This window comes from Anolis carolinensis, chromosome 5, assembly GCF_035594765.1.
Source record: "Anolis carolinensis isolate JA03-04 chromosome 5, rAnoCar3.1.pri, whole genome shotgun sequence".
In the NCBI taxonomy this organism is placed as follows: domain Eukaryota; kingdom Metazoa; phylum Chordata; class Lepidosauria; order Squamata; family Dactyloidae; genus Anolis; species Anolis carolinensis.
The window spans coordinates 96479217-96498452 of NC_085845.1; the positions used below are offsets into that span (position 1 = coordinate 96479217).

A 19236-nucleotide genomic window follows, 5' to 3' on the forward strand; every position below is an offset into this window, starting at 1 on the left:
TCCTTAGAAACCAGTCTAGAGTAGACTAGACAGCTCCCCAGCCTTTCTATCTACAATGGAGTTCTTTTTACCTGAATAAATACTTTTGAACTTTTATTGAGACTCTGCAGTCCATTGCAATCCTAAATGATCAAAGGCTTCTCTTTGCTCACCCCGTGTAAGAAACTGCTGCATTTGAAAGCTTTGCTTTTGCTACTCTGCTGATTTTTGGTGGAATCTCCCCCAGTGAGGGTTAAATTGAGTCTAACCGCTCAGAGATTACCACAACAATTTTGACATGCCAGGAGCTTTCACCTGAAGGGCATGCATGGAGGGCATGCATGCAAATGGAGGGCTGGGAGGGAGAGTGGAAGCACCATCCCATTCATTCAAACTCTTGGAACCCAAAGAACTGAGATCGCAATGGCGAATGATCCCCGGGATTCCAGAAGCAATCTCAGGAGTCAATCCCCAAGGGGCCCACACCTGGAAAGATCAGGACCTCACATTAAGGTCCAGATCTTTCCAAGTGTTTAATTAATTTGGAGTAAACTGGGAAATCCCAGTCATTTGGATGTAAACCCAAGACAGGTCCTGAATTTTGGGCCTTTCTGGAAGGGCGCCCACACTAAATGTGTAAACAGTGAAAAACTAAAATATGCATTCAGCTGCAGCAGCATCAAATTTAAGCAGTTAAAGCTGGTTTGAGATCACATTATTTCAAAAGTTGAAGAGTTTTTTTCCTGGTAAAATAGTGACTATAGCATATTTCTCACATTTAAAGGTAAAATAAAATCAACCCTGCCCATTTATATCACTTTTTCTTTTCAAGTCAGGATATTATTTTAGTATGGGGACTGGCAAGATTAGAGTACAGGGCATTTGATTCTATAGCCTCTGGAGAACTTCTCATAAGATATTTTCTGTGCTCAACAGCTTCAACGGGAGTTAAATGAAAGCCCACATTTCCTTGAGGATCTGGCCCATTTCTTCAAGCTATCTTAATGTTCGATTCAGCCCATGCAGTTTCCCTCCCACACAATCCTTTCTGCTTCCTTTGCTTCCTACTCCTCCATTTTCTTCTCTTATAATCATTTTATAATGACAATGCCAAAAGATATGGAGTGTTTGCTAGCACCACTACATTTTATTTTCTAATGCATATTCCATCTCCTTTAACCAAAATGCTTGGGACCAGGTGTATTTTGGAATTACTGAGAGTTTAAAATGTTTTTAGAGATATGTGCATAATGAGAGATCATGGATATGAGATGCAAATTAACCACAAAATCTATTTATATTTCATATAAACCTTACAATCACCAAAGGTGATTTTATACAATTTTTTAAAAATGTGTAAAAGAGAGAGAGTGTGTTCATTAGCCCATCAGAAAGCAAAGTCTCTCTATATCAGGCACCATGTGGACAACTTTGAATTTCATTGTGGTTCATATTTCGTAATTCTGGATAAGGGATGTTCAACCTGTAATCATTTTATAATGCTTTGTTTCAAGCATCCCTTTGATGTTAGAAGAAGAAAAGCAAGAAAAGGCAAGAACTGACAGGGGAATGTTTGACATACAATGTCTGAGCTAAAATGACTCTGGTTTAGGTATCATCTTGGGAAACTGTTTCAAAGATGTTCAGGAATCTCAAAGCTGTTCATCAAGGCTGGATCTATATTGGCATACATCCCAGGATCTGTTCCCAAATTATCTACTTTGAACTGGATTATATGAGTCAACACTGGGTATGACAATGTAGATGAGGCCCAAAATACCCTTCCCTAGAGACAACTCAACCTAAAGCATATAATTTACATATTATTTAAAGATATCTCAGTCACTATAACATCTTAAGTCTCTTCTGAACCTGAACTAGTTTCTAGTCCTTTTCAGGTGTCCTATTCTGGATGCATGTGCTAAATCAAGCACGGCTTAGTGTTACTATGCGGTGGGGCAGTGATGCCCCATTGATTATGCAAAAGTTGTCCACAAAAGCTCATCTCTTACCTTTTCAAGAGTCATTTTGGTAATTGAGTACCACTTATCGTATATACTCGAAGATGAGTTTTTCAGCCCTTATTTATGAGCTGAAAAAGCCTCCCCCGCTTATAATGGGATCAAGGTCAAGGCCAGCAACAGAGTCTGCAGGCTATTGCTTGCAATATGTGATCTATTTCTCTCTTCTCCTCCCTTATCAGTGTGTTTTCTTTTGCAAAGCCTCTCTCGCTCTTAATCAAGGGAATGTTTTGAAAAGAGACACACCCTTGCAAGGCAGGAAGAAGAAAAATATATATTCATTAATCTTATGAAAGCATTTTCCCCTGAAATATTTGTTAAACTCTCTTACAGATATATAGGTATTAACCCCTTGCAAGCTCTTGCCATCTCTATGTACCGTTATATGTGTATATATCTATATACATTAATTTTATATATGAATTTCCCCTCATATGTTTGCAGGTCTTTGCAAATCCTTTATACATATAGATCCATGTACCTGTGTATCTGTAGCCATACATATACATTATTTTTATATATGAATTTACTCTCATATGTTTGCAAGTCTCTGCAAATATCTATATAAAGAGAGATGTCTGGATGGATATGAATATATTCTTACCTACCTATATATAGGGCTTGCAAATATTACAGGGGGGAAATGAATACACAAATATCTATTGACATGTCTAGACAGATATGAGAATATATATATATATATATATATATATATATATATATACACACACAGTAGAGTCTCACTTATCCAACACTCGCTTATCCAACATTCTGGATTATCCAACGCATTTTTGTAGTCAATGTGTTCAATATATCGTGATATTTTGGTGCTAAATTCATAAATACAGTAATTACTACATAGCATTACTGCGTATTGAACTACGTTTTCTGCCAAATTTGTTGTCTAACATGATGTTTTGGTGCTTCATTTGTAAAATCATAACCTAATTTGATGTTTAATAGGCTTTTCCTTAATGCCTCCTTATTATCCAACATATTCGCTTATCCAACATTCTGCCGGCCCGTTTATGTTGGATAAGTGAGACTCTACTGTATATGGCTTGCAAATATTGTAGGGGAAATGCACACACACACACACAGGGGATTTGCAAACGTTTCAGGGGAAAATGCATATGTGAAATTAGTGTCTATAATTATAGATCTATATCTAGCTCTGCATTGTTTATATAAGCATTGAATGTTTGCCTGTTACTATGTTAGAAGCCGGCATGAGTCCCCATGGGGAGATAGGATGGGATCCAAATGAAGTTTATTATTATTATATTATTATTATTATTAGATTATTGTTGATACCATATTGTTTTTGTTGCCCCTACTTTTCCACTTATAGGGCTAGTTTATTGTTTTTCTTTGAAATACGGTAAATATTCAAAAACATTTAACCTACTGATGCCTCGATTAATGAAATGAAATTTTATTGGTATCTATTTTTATTTTGAAATGTATCCATAGCTGCTGCATTTCCCACCCTCGGCTTATACTCGAGTCAATAAGTTATCCCAGTTTTTTGTGGTAAAATTAGGTGCCTTATATTTGGGTCGGCTTATACTCGAATATATATGGTAAGTCATTTAAAGCTCTTAATTATTGCTCTTAATTATTGCTCTCTGTTTTACTGTTTTACTGTGCAATTCTAATTGTGTTTTCTTTTAAATCTTTGTCATGGTTTTATTTTTAAAAAACTACATTTTTATGTTGAATGGACTATCTAAATACAATATATAAATAAACTGGCCATCCTTGCCAAACAGTTGTAAGAACTTTTGAGAATATGAGCACGGGAACTGCTTGAAATGGACTATAGAAATACCTCTGTAGCCACTACTATGGAAAGTGTCCTTCCCTCTATCTGCACAAAGATTATGTTTGTCATGTCTATTTAGTGTTGCATATGTTCAAAGTAATTTTCTATTGTTAAAAAATTTAAAAAACGTGTTGTTGGGTTTTTTTAAAAAAAATTAGTTCTCATCAAAGTGATAAAATTCTGTCTGGACTGTATCAGGCAAACTGTTGTTGGTGTGTGCCTTCAAGTCATTTCTAAATTATGGCAACCTAAGGCAAACCCACCATAGGGTTTTCTTGGCAAGATTAGATCTGAAAAAGTTTGCCTTTGCCTTCCTAGGAGACTGAGAGAGTGTGACTTGCCCAAGGTCACTCAGTGGGTTTCAAAGGCTAAGCAGTAAGTCATAGTCCAGTAGAACACACTGGCTTTCAGACAAGACTGCACCAGACGAATATTCAGCTTCAGCTGCAGAGGAGTCTCACTTGTCTAAAAGTTTATTCATACAAATTTTTCCACACATAAAATAAAGTTTAAAAGGGAAAACTTTGAAATCCAACTTTCTACGTGATGTGCCAGTTCCCTTTGGGCAAAACGTTTTCCCAGCAAAATTAAAATGAAATAAAGACACTCACAACAAGCAATATGAAGTGGTCCATCTGATATAGATACAGGTTTAACATGTTGGTGGTGCACCTATATTGTAGAATTAATGTATTTTATTTATTTATTTATTTGCAGTTTTTATATTCCGCCCTTCTCACCCCGAAGGGGACTCAGGGCAGATCACAGAACACATATACGGCAAACATTCAATGCTGATTATAACAATGACAAAACAGACAACAGATAGAGGTATATATAGGCTTTCCCATCTTTCAGCATCTTTGGAGGATGTGCTCGGTTCCAGCTACCGGGGGGAGGGGGGGGTGCTGTTGCTCCATCTCCCTGCCAAAGAACTTACTTTGTTCATAAACCACCTTTTTTCTGATCGAAACACCATGCCTAAATACCTCCCCACTTTAATGTGGTTCCTATTTATCTACTCACATTTGTTTTTGAGCTGCTAGGTAGGCAGAAGCTTGGCTAAAGGTCAGGAGCTCACCCTGACCCGGGCTTCAAACTCTCACTTTTCAGGTTGGCAAGATTTTTTGCAGCTTGGTGATTAACCTGCTGTGTTAAAGGCCAGCCCAATTTTGTACCACTTTAATTGCCATGGCTCAATGCTATGAAATTATCAGAGCTGTAGTTTTACAAGGCATTTAGCCTTCTCTGCCAAAAGGTTCTGGTGTCTCACCAATAACAATTCCCATAATATTGTTAATATTGTATATTGTTATTGTTTTTATCCTGGCTTAGCCCATGTAAGCCGCCCTGAGTCCCCTTTGGGGGAGATGGAGGCAGGGTATAAATAAAATAATAATAATAATAATTATTATTATTATTCAAAAACATGGAACCATGGCAGTTAAAGTGGTGTCAAACTTCATTAATTCTACAATGTAGGTGCACCCTTGGTAAGTTGTTGGCTGTCCTTGCAGTACTAGCCGTAACATAGTGAAAACCTAATACTGAAACTTTTCCTCTTGTGTTGTATGGAATTCAGATTACTTGTTCCTAAAATCAGCATGGAAAAGGGCTCATGGAAAAGGGAAAATGACTTCCGTTCCAATAGTCTAAAGAACTATTCTTTGTTTCAAAATGTTACAACTGTTTATAGCAGGAGTGAACATTGTGTGTCCCCTTAAATGTTCTTGGCTATAACTCTCACAATCCTCTCATTGTCTCTGCTGGCTAGTATATATTCCCACCCATGGTACAGAACCTGTTGAATGTCAATTCTTTTAAATGCCATAGCCTTATATTTTAAATAATAATCTAAAACCCAATATTTTATTAAACCTTTAAAAGACATGTTTAAAATTATGTGATCTCTACCTGAATCTTGGCTTTGCATAATTCGTTTCTTCTTCTTGTCCAAATTTAAGCCAAGATACTGCAGAAACTCTTTATAATTCAATGTATTGGTTCGGCAAAAACAGTAACGATTCCATAGTCTGAAAAAAAAAACAATTTTAAAAAAACTGAGTTAAATTTATCAAAATAGAATGCTGAAAAATATACAAGTTTCTCTTTATTTTGTATATTGACATATTAATCTAAAATTATTTGTTTAGCTGGTGATTACCTTCCACTTTATTAGGCACTCAACCCTGGTTTTTCTCTATTTCATCATTGAAAATTGAGCCTGTATAATATTCTACTTTTTGAAAAGAACTTTTCCATTCTGTAACTTAACTCCAAATTTTTTTTACAACAATATGATGAAATTTCCAAATTTTCACAATTCCAAGAAATGGATTGAATTACCAGATTTGTACAACTTCTTAATTTTTGTTTCTTTTAAAGTTTTTCACTACCTCTGCTATTTCTTTTGCAAGAACTCACAACACCATAGATTTCAGTTATCATAATCATAATAACTTTATTCTTATATCCCTCCCCATCTCCCCGAAGGGACTTGGGGCAGCATGCAATTATCATAGATGTAAACATAAAATATAAACAAAATGTAATAGTTCCTCTCTCTCTTTGTATGTTTGTATATTATTTACTCATAGTAAGGAAAAGCAGAAAGAGTAGAAAAAAGAAAGATCAAAATACAGTCAAACAAAGGGCCCATCAACACATAACTGCAACTCAAATTCAAGTGTGTTCAAAACAATATGCCTTTTGATCCACCTTAAATCTTTCATATATTTGTCTATAAAGTATCATTGAAAACGATGGCCACCTAACAAGTTTCACCAAAAGAGACAGACAATGAAGAAAATCTGTGTGGACCTTTTGAGAACCTTTATTGGTGGAATAAGCATGTTCAATTCAAATGGACATATTGTTACTTTAAGGGTGAAATAAAGGAAAACGAAATATAAAGATGAAATTACAATAATTGAACTTTTGAAAAAATGTTTAAACTGCTGGTAGTAATATCTGTGGGCAGATGGAACACGTAAGATGAAAAAAGAATATATAATAAGATATTATAATGATGTTATATTGAAAAATGTTGAACTATAATAATCTAGATTTGATGGAAAAATTGGTGGGAGGGACAATATAATATGACATGATTGATCTGAATGAATTTAAAGGAATAAAATGGGTGAGATATTAGGAGATATTAATAATCTAAAGATGAAGGTATTAAAATGGATAAGAATTTGAATTCTAGCCAAAATTGATAAATTGTTAATACGATTAGTACTCAAAGTCATCAAATTTTGTTTTAACAGAAACTGAAATGCAATTATGTAGTAGAACAAGAAGTATGTGCAACAGTTGGATCGTTGCCTTTGCTTGAGAAGGGGAGAAGTCTGTTGTGTTTTTAATGTGTGTGCTTTGTATGTGTGCAGTTATTTTTATTTTATCATTTTAGTTTAGTTCATTATATTTTAAATACTGTTGGGGTGGTGGCTGTTGCTTCATCTTGGTGAGGAAGGATTGCAGGGTGAGATATTGTGTGGGTTTTGTTTGGGAGTTTGTATTTGTCTTTTGTGGTGATTTTTTTTTGTTCTTACGTTAAAAAATTCAATACTTCTTTCTCTGAAAGTGCCTGGTACTCTGCCCCACTGAAAATGGATGAAAGAACATTTTTAAAGGTTTAAAACGTATTCATAACATGATCTATGTGATTTTGGAGGAATAAAGCCTCAAGACCAGCCCTGAACAATCATGAATATATTTTTTTTCATGCAAACACCCACAGTTTATATATGGGCTTCAAGAACAGATGAAGAAAAAAGGACTGGGAGAAACCACATGGTCCTTTCCCCAAGTGATTGTATGAAGATCCCATTAATAAAAACAGTGCGTGGACAAGGTACTTTTTAGTCCCAGAATCCCCCCGTCAACATGACAAGTAGTAACAGTGGCACAGGATTTCTGTGAGTTGTCAAAAAAGTAAGTTTTCTAATCTCTGTATATAATATAGGAAGGACTACAAGGTGCTGGACTTCATATACATTTCTCTTGTCCTTAGCTTAATCTGTAGGCTCACATGTTCCTATAGGATCCCCACTACCATTCTATTTTTTTATTCACAGTTACATAAATGTTTGGATAATAAAACCGTTTCTTGGGTATACAGAAACAAACATCTGATCTAAGCCCTGAAATCAAAAAAGTGGCATAAATAGGATTGAAATGGGATTGCTAAATCAGATAAAAGATCATTCCCATTACCTGTCCCTTTGCAAGTTCAATAAGTCCCACTTTAAAAGAATTAATATTCCATGCCATCATGGATCCAGTATGTTGTTTTATATGTTAGCATTATAAATCTCTAGAGTATAAATTTCATCATTTTATTTAGCTTTAAACACTCCAAATAAAAAATTTGTAGATCTTTTTATGGTGGTACTCACTGCTATTGATGCAGTAACTTCCATGCAAATTTATCACATTCCGGTTTCCAATGCCAAATACAAGATTTATTGTTAAATAAAGCTACATATTGTTGTTTTTCATTGCCCTGCGTTAGAAAGCCATTGCTTCTGTCCTGTAATTGCATATATCAAGTTGCACAAATAATGTTTTGTTGTTGTTGTTATCTAATTTTGGAGAAAATCCCAAGAATGAACAAAAAAGAAGAGCAGCAAGCAGCAAGCACAGCTAGTAAAGTGGGCTAAAATTGTTTTTAAAGTTCCTGATAATGAGAGATATAAAATATTTAGAGCAAAGCAAAACAAATAAATTGTCCATCCTAATTTGTTTCATTTTCCCCGCAGGCTTCTGTCCAACTCAGTAATTCTGCCACTGCAGCTTATTAAAACTCCACAAACCTCCCAAATGAAAATCATTCCAAAATCCAGGAAAACATATCTCTTTCAGATAGAACTGCTTATTGAGAACACAGCCAGTTTATAAATTTAAACATTTGTTTCTACAAATTGAGAGAAACATGTACCAGCTCATGCCTGAAGTCCATACTCAATCCAAGTTTCAGGGTTGGTTTGCCTCTGTAGCAGGAATAAGACAGGAATGAGGGCAAAATGGACAGAACAATTTTGGAAACTTTGGGTTTCCTTCCTGTAGGTATTGGTTGTATCCGCACTGCAGAATTAATGCAGTTTGACGCTGCTTTAACAACCATGGCTCAATGCTATGGGGTCATGGAAGTTGTAAATATGTGATAATTATGATATGTGGTTTGAATGAAATTGTATGAAAGGTGCATGGTTGGGACTTACATAGCCTGAAAACACCATTCTAATAATGAAGCCTGGAAAACTACTGAACTGATGACAGTGATGACCAAAGACAATGTGGTGGAAAACAACATGTTTACATAGCCAAAGACAATGGCTCTTTTAAGTTAAGGAAGTCAAACAATGCTCCTTACATTAAGAAGGAAAACCAATTGTCAGTTAAGGAAGAAACGCTAACATCTGCCCGGAACTTATGGGAATCAGCAAGTTTTAACTCAAAACCTGTTAATTGTTTATGTACCCAATGTAGCTATATGCAGTCTGCGTGTCTACCTTCTTTCTCTGTTTTGCTCTGTGATATACTCTGTCTCACTGTAAGCGAAATAAAAGAATATTTTTAATGTTTAAAAATGTACTCATGACAGATTTACAGCTTTTTGTGCCAAATAGTGCTGGTGCCTCACCAAATTTCAGCTCCTGTGATTGCATAGCATCGAGCCATGGTGGTTAATCTGTCAAATGGCATCACAGTGTAGATGCATCCTAAATCACATAGTAATCATAAAACCAGCACAGTTTGGGTTAGGATTAAATCCCAACACCTTGTCTGCTATTTTTTTTCTACTCACAGGGAAGATTGGCTTCCCTAGCACCCCTTGCAGGAATTGTCTCCTCTCTACCTGCCTTCTGAAAGGGTGCAAATTATTCTACCATCTCCACTCTTTCATTAGTACATTTAATGTTTTTTGTTTGTGTGTAGCCTGGTCAGTCCTTTGTCTTCACATCTATGAACACCACATCCTTGGGCACATCTACACTGATCACTTAATGCAGTTTGAAGGCAGCTTGACAGTGTGATGTTTATATGAGGCACACCACATTAAAGGGCTTTAAATTAAGGGCTTTAAACTGATTTAAGCATCAGTGTGCTTTAGTGTAAACCATTCAGCACAGAGAAAGTGATAATCAGGATGAGAATTCCATCTATCTCCACATGCACAGTGAGGCAGCAGAAGGTGAGAAAAAAACTCAATAACTCCACAAGTATGAAGCCACAGATCCTATGGATCCTGAAGTTGAGATGAAGCCAATCTCTGCAAAGTGCATAAACACTCTATTGCCCCTGTTTCATGCTTTCTCATGTAATAATTTGCAAGGTGAAACTGCTTTCTCCTTTGCTGGAGTCACAATGACCTATATGGTCAGTGTAGATGTATGCCTTGATGTCTTTATAACTACAATATGCAGCAGTAGGGCACAAGATTGCTTCCACTTCTTTTTCAGTGTAAATCTCCCTTCGTAGCATTCATGTACAGGCTATACAACCAATAAACTACTTTGGCTGTGATATTGGGGGATAAAGTTAGAATAGAAATAAACAGAAGAATATACATTTTCCAATTTGCTTATGAGCACCAATCAGAGTACTAGTGAAATTCAACCAAGCCATTACACATGGAAGCAAGCCAACCATCTTTAGACTCCAAAACCAAAACATGGTATTAGGAGAAGAACAGAGTTTTCTGAAAAACTTAACTTTCCCTGTAAAAAATGGAGAAAGTATGAAACCTTTATAGCTCTGTGGTTATGCTTGGAAATATCCAATATTTGATAGGCTGCAGAAACTAAAGAGGCAGGTGTATAACATTTCTAGCAGTTGGGAGCAGACACTTCAGCATCCCGAATAGCTCTTGTTCATTTTCATCTTTAGCAAACAAGTTCTACAAAAATACTACCAATCACAGAATAAGTATAGCAAAATAAAACAAAGAATATACACAATTGCTCAGCTTCAGGTTTTCTTTTTTTTAAAAAAAAAAATTGCACACTGTCATTCCAATATGCCAAAAGAGATCAGGCAATCCCCTACATTATCCAATTTCCGTAAGGAACTGAAGAACTGGTGGTGTCGGCAGGTTTTTGAGTAATTACATTGGAATACTGCCGATCTCTGGGCCTGGATATATTGCACAAGATTTATCTAGCCTACAATGATACATTTTAATATATTGGGTTTATGGTTCCTGTCCCCTTGATCAGGTTGTGTAAGTGTTATTTATTGCTATATAATTGTATTGTTTTACCTTGCTTAATAGTGTGTTATGTTGTTATGTAATGTATGTGTGGTTTTTATGATTGGAAACCGCCCTGAGTCCCATCCAGGAGATAGGGCGGTATATAAATAAAGTATTATTATTCTTATTATTCTTATTATTATTCTTATTATTATTATTATTATTATTATTATTATTATTATTATTATATACAAACTTTCACCTCCATTCCAATGGCTGCTGTAGGAAGAAAAACAGAAATTTGCTTGTACAGTTTTGCAACTGCACACAAAACGATTGCCAGCGACTGGAAAGGTGAAAAAAACAATTATTAAAAATTGGAAGGATAAATTGTGGGATTATGCACAGATGGCCAATATTTCTAGCAATCTGAAATATGAAAGTCATGAAGTTTTTGAAAGAATTTGGAAACTGGCCTTAACATATCTGATGGGAGAATTTAAGAAAGAAAAACAAGGGGAATTTATTGATCTAGAAGTACAGAGGGTCAAATAACATTATGCACAAATTCTCCATAGATCAATGGCAGGAGCCAAGGTGGTGGGCTGAGAGGTAATTATATTGTGGGTGGCAGGTTGTCCATGTATGTGTATATGTTTGTAATGTGTATTGTGGGTGTTTTACAATTTTAAAATAAAAATCTAAAAAAGAAAGAAAAACATAAATGTAGTAACATGATAACTGCTGTTGTTACATTACACATCAGAGAAATTGACAGCTGATGCAGTCTTTAACAGCAGTTTCATACTTTTTAAAGCATTCACTTCCTAACATACTGGCAAAACTTGATGATCACAGATATATTGGCCAGAAATACATGACCTTTGGTGAGTATGGAATCTTTAATATAACATAAGGTCAATTTTCCTACAGTGCTCTGCAATAATCCTTAAATTGTCTTTTACTTACTTGTCATACTCACAATCGTTCATCCTGAAGCAGTTGACTTCGAGAATCCTTCTCAGTTCATGTCTCTGTATCTGCCCATTTTGATTGTAGTCAAAAAGTCTACAGGTCTTGATAAAGTGCTTCATGTTTTTGGAAAGCTATGCAACATTTAAAAAACATTCTCATTAAAATCAGGTGCAAAACAGTTGGCAATATAAGCAGAAATTCATTGGGCAAGTGTGCCGATATCAACAGTGATTTTTATCTCTTTTACAAAACGCAAATACACGTCTGCACAGAATCTTTCTTCTCTGCCTCACTCTTAAGTATAAAGACAGAACATTTTTTATCTAACCGAGGTTGTGAAGGTAATTGTCCCCCAAAATATTATTTGAGAGAGTCAAATGTTCATGGATATGATGCATAAATTATTGCAAACACTATTGCTTTCAGTTGAATAAATGTTCAGAAATGTTTCCTATCTTCAACTATTGAAACCTAAAGATTTGCCAAAAAAGAACTGTGCTAAAATTGCAAGGGATGGGTGGATATTAGTCTAATGCTTAGATATACTAAATACTTAGAAAGTATTAGCATTCTGCCTAAGAGAGAGTGAATATCTTTTCTCTGAAACAGGACAAGAGGAATATTAGTCCTTTTACAAAATTGTACTGTAAGATGAAACATTTGCATTCCTTATTTCTTTCAATACCCGTACAAAACTATATAGCAATATTCTGGAAAGTGCCTATCAAAAGTAGAAGTATAGGACTCCATACACACAAATTCCATTTTATCTCCTTCTATCTGCAAGTAAAATCCTTGGTTATAAATATGAGTCACGTATACAGCATTTCACAGATACTTTGAGAAGCTGGTTTTTTGAAACAGAAGGCTTTTTCACTTCTGTGATTTCAAGAGGTGAAGAAATGAGCACAAAAAGAATGACATGTATATTTTACAGAAATAAACACCAATTTTTAGAAGCTAAACTAATATTTAAAGTTTGAACTGTTCCCCATCAGAGAAAGAAGGCACATGTACATACCATTTGTGCAAGGGACATTCATGCTTTTGCGGGATGAAGAATGCTCACTACATTTTGACAGCATTCCTTGAAATTATAAAAATGAGAACATCTCTCCCTTAGTTTATGTTGAGTCCATCATGAAGGTCTATTATAAGGTTGATAAAAATATACCGTGTGGAAAAGCTTAAGAAACAAAAGTCTAATCCTTCTTCTCAAATGAAATGTGAATGATTCTCAGAGTTGTGGGATACAACTATAAATGTCAATCAATCAATTATTGATTGATTTGAGTATAAATGGGAAATGTCTTATAAAAAAGCAAATAGTTAAAGATGGTTTCTGGTCTATATAGATTGGGCTGTGGCGCAGGCTGGTGAACAGCCTGCTGCAATAAATCACTCTGACCATGAGGTCCTGAGTTCAAGGCCAGCCCATGGCGGGGTGAGCACCTGTCAATAAAAAAATAAAAAAAATAGCCCCTGCTCACTGCTGACCTAGCAACCCGAAAGATAGTTGCATCTATCAAGTAGGAAATAAGGTACCACTTATAAAGTGGGGAGGCAAATTTAACTAATTTATGATGTTGGAATGAGGAAGTGCCATCACAGTGGATGATGAAGCAGCTGCTCCCCCCTGTGGCCAGAATCGAACATTCCCCCAGGAGAAGGTTAAATTGCCTCTGTGTCTGTCTCTGTCTCGGTTCTATGTGTATATGGGCATTGAATGTTTGCCCTATATGTATATAATGTGATCCACCCTGAGTCCCCTTCGGAGTGAGAAGGGTGGAATATAAATACTGTAAGTAAGTAAATAAATAAATAAATGCATTGGCTTTCCATGGGGCCTCTGAGAGTTGCCTCCACCAAAGGAGGGGTTTTTTTCCTGGTGGAAAGCAATTCCAGCACCTCACCATGCAGTGTAATGAGAATTGGGCAATTTCACCACATTCACTGCATCAGTTGGGAAAGGTCTTTTTTTGAACCAGGAAATGACCTGGATGGTGGGCTAGAAACGGGCTAAAATGACTTACTGGTAGCAGATATGTGGCAAAGTACCTCCAAGAATGGGCAACTTGGAAGTCCCTGAACAGACTCAGAAGCAGAGTGGGCAGATCAAAAGACAACCTGGCAAGATGGCCCTACCTGGAGGAATCCTCCACCTTGTGTGACTGTGGAGCAGGACAAACAACTCCACATATGTATGCTTGCCCACAATGTTCTGCCTCATGTACCGAGGAGGAGTTGTTTAAAGCTACGGACAATGTGGTCGCTGTTGCCCGCTTTTGGTCTAAAACTGTCTAGCTGCTTGTGATTCCTTTATTTCATCACTTTTAAACTTATTTATTATGCAGTTCTTTTGACATGAAATAAATAAACCTCCTGAAACAGGGCTTCTTAAACTTTTTCCACTCATAACCCCTTTTCGTCCATGAAATTTTTATGTAACCCCAGGTATATAGATAAATAAAATAGGTATACAATCAAGCATTTACTGATAATAAATCAGTATTTGCAAGGCTTTCTAAACAATTTGATTTTCCTTTTTGCTGAGTACAGCTGACACATTTTCAGCAGAGTCCACAGTCCTTCATTGCTAAAAGATTTGTGTAAATGAGTGGCATTCAGAAACCTTTAACAATTGCCAGATTTTTCATGATCCCAACATTGAGCCATTTGGGGTTGGGACCTACAGTTTAAGAAGCAGTATCCTAAAACAGGGCTCCTTAAACATTTTCCAGTCACAGCCCCTTTTCACTTGAGAAATGTTTATATGATACCGAGTATATAGATACAGTAGAGTCTCACTTATCCAACACTCGCTTATCCAACGTTCTGGATTATCCAACGCATTTTTGTAGTCAATGTTTTTAATACATCGTGATATTTTGGTGCTAAATTTGTAAATACAGTAAATTACTACATAGCATTACTGCGTATTGAACTACTTTTTCTGTCAAATTTGTTGTATAACATGATGTTTTGGTGCTTAATTTGTAAAATCATAACCTAATTTGATGTTTAATAGGCTTCTTCTTAATCTCTCCTTATTATCCAACATAGTCGCTTATCCAATGTTCTGACGGCCCGTTTATGTTGGATAAGTGAGACTCTACTATATATGAAATATTGACCTTTTAACTCCTCAACTGGCATGCCTTTTTATTTTTATTCCTCCTCCTCCCATATTTCTTCTTTTACACAAGCCATTGCAAGAACAAAGTGCTTTCTTCCTTTTTCATTAAATAAATGCAAAAGGAAAAGAATGTTCCTAAGCAGTAAATATACTCATTATCCTCTTACCTCTTAATATGGGCGACATTGTACAAAACCTTTGTCTTATATTGTTTTTGCAATTGTCACCATGAAGGCTAAAAGGAAGATGCGCGTGCACGCAAAAACACAGACTAAAAGTATGGAAGGGCACAGCTGTGCATATATGAAGTGCTATTCAGCACCAAATGAATTGGAACCAAATAAGTACTGAGACTGTTATGTTCTTGGTTTTGGCTCCATATTCTCAGTAGCACAGTCTAACTTGTCACTTTATATTGATTCCATCTGTTTACACTCTGCAGAGGATTGGCTTCCTGCAGCGAACGTTTCCTATTTACCAGCTGGTAAAGATGGGCCAAACCAGATAGGAAATAATTAGATTATTTTGAAATTGTCATAAACATAAAATTGAAGGGGGATGGGGATGGAGAGAGATTAAGGGTGAAATCTGGTTATGGGGGGTGGGGGTGAAAAAAGGAGTGAGTGATGGTAAAGATCTGATATGCCCATTTGCGCTCTCTTTTTCTCTTCTGATTCTTCCCCTTTTCTTCCTCATTCCAATTTCCTCTAAGCCTGTTTTATGTTGCTTTGGCAATTTAAAGAGCCCTTATGTTGGCAGAAAGATATTTACTCCTTAACATACTGTTGTTTATTGCATCTGCAAAGGCCCTGTTGGCATAATGCTAATTAGATCCCTCCTGCTGATATCTTTAAAGAATAAAAGTGAGGGCAGATCTTAAATCAGACCTGCACAGACAGGCAGCTGAATCTGAGCTACGTATTGTGGTCAGTAGCCACATAAAGTAGGCCACTAAGAACACTCACTTGCTTTGTAAAGCACACAGAAAACTGGACTGTCCTTAAGTTAAGGTAAAGGTTTTCCCCTGACATTAAATCTAGTTTTGTCCGACTCTGGAGGTTGGTGCTCATTTCCATTTCTAAGCCAGCACTATCCATAGACACCTCCAAGGTCATGTGGCCGGCATGACTGCATGGAGTGCCATTACCTTCCTGGCGGAGCGGGACCTATTAATCTACTCACATTTGCATGTTTTCAAACTGCTAGGTTGGCAGAAGATGGGGCTAACTGCAGGAGCTCACCCTTTCCCCGGATTCAAAATGCCGACCTTTCAGTCAGCAAGTTCAGGAGCTCACTGGTTTGACCTGCTGCACCACTGGGGACTCCCTTATAATGAAGCAAATGAGGCAACTACCTAAGGACTTTATCACAGCCACCTGCTTTTTCACTGCAGTCATGTTATTAATGATATATATTTTGAGCACCCTCGATATCACACCTCTCTTCAGAAGGGCAATTGTGACGATTTATCAATTTTTGGTCCAGAAAGCAAATTTCTCCAAAGCCTCATAACCCTGCCTTATTTATTATTATTTATTTATTTACGGCATTTATATTCTGCCCTTCTCACCCCGAAGGGGACTCAGGGCGGATCACATTACACATATAGGCAAACATTCAATGCCTTTTAACATAGAACAAAGACAAACAAACATAGGCTCCGAGCAGGCCTCAAACTCATGACCTCCTGGTCAGAGTGATTCATTTCAGTGATTCATTGCAGCTGCTCTCCAGCCTGCGCCACAGCCCGAGCCCTCTCACACTACTGCTGTTCTTTAATTATTATTTTAGAGCAATTGCACAATTTGAGCATTTGAAAATAAACAAAAAAAGACGAAACCAAATATGAAATAAATGGAAAAAGCCAGCTTGGGAATAGCAGGGGGTGGTAAAGGAGAACCACGCCTCTTCTTATTACTTAACTGGCAGCATGGAAACACAGAAGCATAAGTGACCTATGATACACCAAGTTAGGTCTTGGAAATGTTGCTGGATTGGGAGCTATTGATGGACTTTATTTGTTAATAGCTAGGAATGGGAGAATCGTGGAGGCACACCGGAAAGGTCACCATCACTGAAAGGTATTTTTATCTCATTTTGCTTGGTTATTATATGTTTTATTGTATGTTATGTTTTTAATCAATTATTTTATTTAATTGTATCTTGTTTTTAGTTACTGATGTGTGTTTTAAATTGTTATACTCTGTTTCTGCTTTGGGTTCAGCCCCATGTTAGCCGCCCCGAGTCCCTTCGGGGATATGGTGGTGGGATAGAAAAATAAAGTATCATCATCATCATCATCATCATTAAAAGTCCAGCATGACTACCTCATATGATTTTTAAAATTGTGTCAGAAGTGACTTGAGAATATACTGCAAGTCGCTTCTGGTGTGAATGTATTGGCCATCTACAGAAATGTTGCCCAGGGGATGTGCTGCCATCCTGCTGGGAGGCTTCTTTCATGTCCCTGCAAGCTAGAGCTGTCAGGCGGGAGCTCATCCCGTCTCATGGATTCGAACCACCAACCTTCAGGTCAGCAGTTCAGCCCGCACAAGGATTTAACCCACTGCGCCACTGCAGCTCCCATCTCATGTTATAAAGTCCTCAGATAGCAGATGCTTTATAAATGGTAGTCCTTTTAGGTCTTCCTCCTAAGCTTCTTCACAATTCTGCCAGTGCTGTATATACTCGAAGATAAGCCGAGTTTTTCAGCCCTTTTTATGAGCTGAAAAAGCCTCCCCCGGCTTATAATTGGGTCAAGGTCAGCAGAGCCTGGAGGCCGTTGCTTGTAATATATGATATAACCTCCCTTATCAGTGTTTACTTTTCCAAAGCCTCCCTCGCGCTTAACCAATGGAATGTTTTGAAAAGGGAAAGAAGTCCTTGCAAGTCAGGAATATATATATATATATATATATATATATATATATATATATATATATATATATATATAATATTTATATATATATATATATATATATATATATATATATATATATATCTTATAAAAGCATTTTCCCCTGAAATACTTGTTAATCTCTGCTACAGATATATAGGCATTTCCCCCTACAAGCCTTTGCAATCCCTATGTTCCTTTATATTTGTATCTATCTATATACATTAATTTTATATATGAATTTCCCCTCATACGTTTGCAAGTCTTTGCAAATCCTATATACATATAGATATCTAGAGATGTCCATGAGTATCTGTATCTATGTGTATACATTATTTTATATATGAATTTTCGCCTCACATGTTTGCAAGTTTTTGCAAATCCTATACAGATATAATTATCTATATATAGAGATATCTAGATAGATATATATGAATATAGATATATAGGGCTTGTAAGTATTGCAGGAAAATGCCCGCGCGCACACGCACACACAGATTTCTAGATAGATATAAACATAAATATATAGGAGGAAAATGCACATATATAGAAAGAGGATTTGCAAACATTTCAGGGGGAAATGCATATGTGAAATTAGCATATACAATTATAGATCTAGATCTAGCTCTGCGTTGTTTAAGTACACATTGAATGTTTGCTTGTTACTATGTTGGAAGCTGGCTTGAGTTCCTATGGGGAGATAGGACAGGGTACAAATGAAGTGTTTATTATTATTATTATTATTATTATTATTATTATTATTATTATTATGTTATTGTTAATACAGTAGAGTCTCACTTATCCAAGCCTCGCTTATCCAAGGTTCTGGATTATCCAAGCCATTTTGTAGTCAATGTTTTCAATATATCGTGATATTTTGGTGCTAAATTTGTAAATACAGTAATTACAACATAACATTACTGCATATCGAACTGCTTTTTCTGTCAAATTTGTTGTAAAACATTATGTTTTGGTGCTTAATTTGTAAAATCATAATGTAATTTGATGTTTAATAGGATTTTCCTTAATCCCTCCTTATTATCCAAGATATTTGCTTATCCAAGCTTCTGCCGGCCTGTTTAGCTTGGATAAGTGAGACTCTACTGTATATGAATATAGATATATAGGGCTTGTAAATATTGCAAGGGAAATGCACACACACACACACAGATTTCTAGATAGGTATAAACGTAAATATATAGG

The 19236-nt window shown here is 36.2% G+C and overlaps 1 protein-coding gene across 1 annotated transcript in view; it reads right to left on the reverse strand.

The window, feature by feature from the left end:
• Positions 1 to 19236, reverse strand: part of efcab6 (EF-hand calcium binding domain 6) — a 191402-nt gene that overhangs the window by 152000 nt on the left and 20166 nt on the right. The window contains exons 6-7 of the mRNA XM_062981881.1: positions 11996 to 12132; positions 5740 to 5858 (exon numbers count right to left, since the gene is read on the reverse strand). Coding sequence (XP_062837951.1) covers positions 5740 to 5858; positions 11996 to 12132 — 256 coding nt within the window. The remainder of the gene's footprint in view (positions 1 to 5739; positions 5859 to 11995; positions 12133 to 19236) is intronic.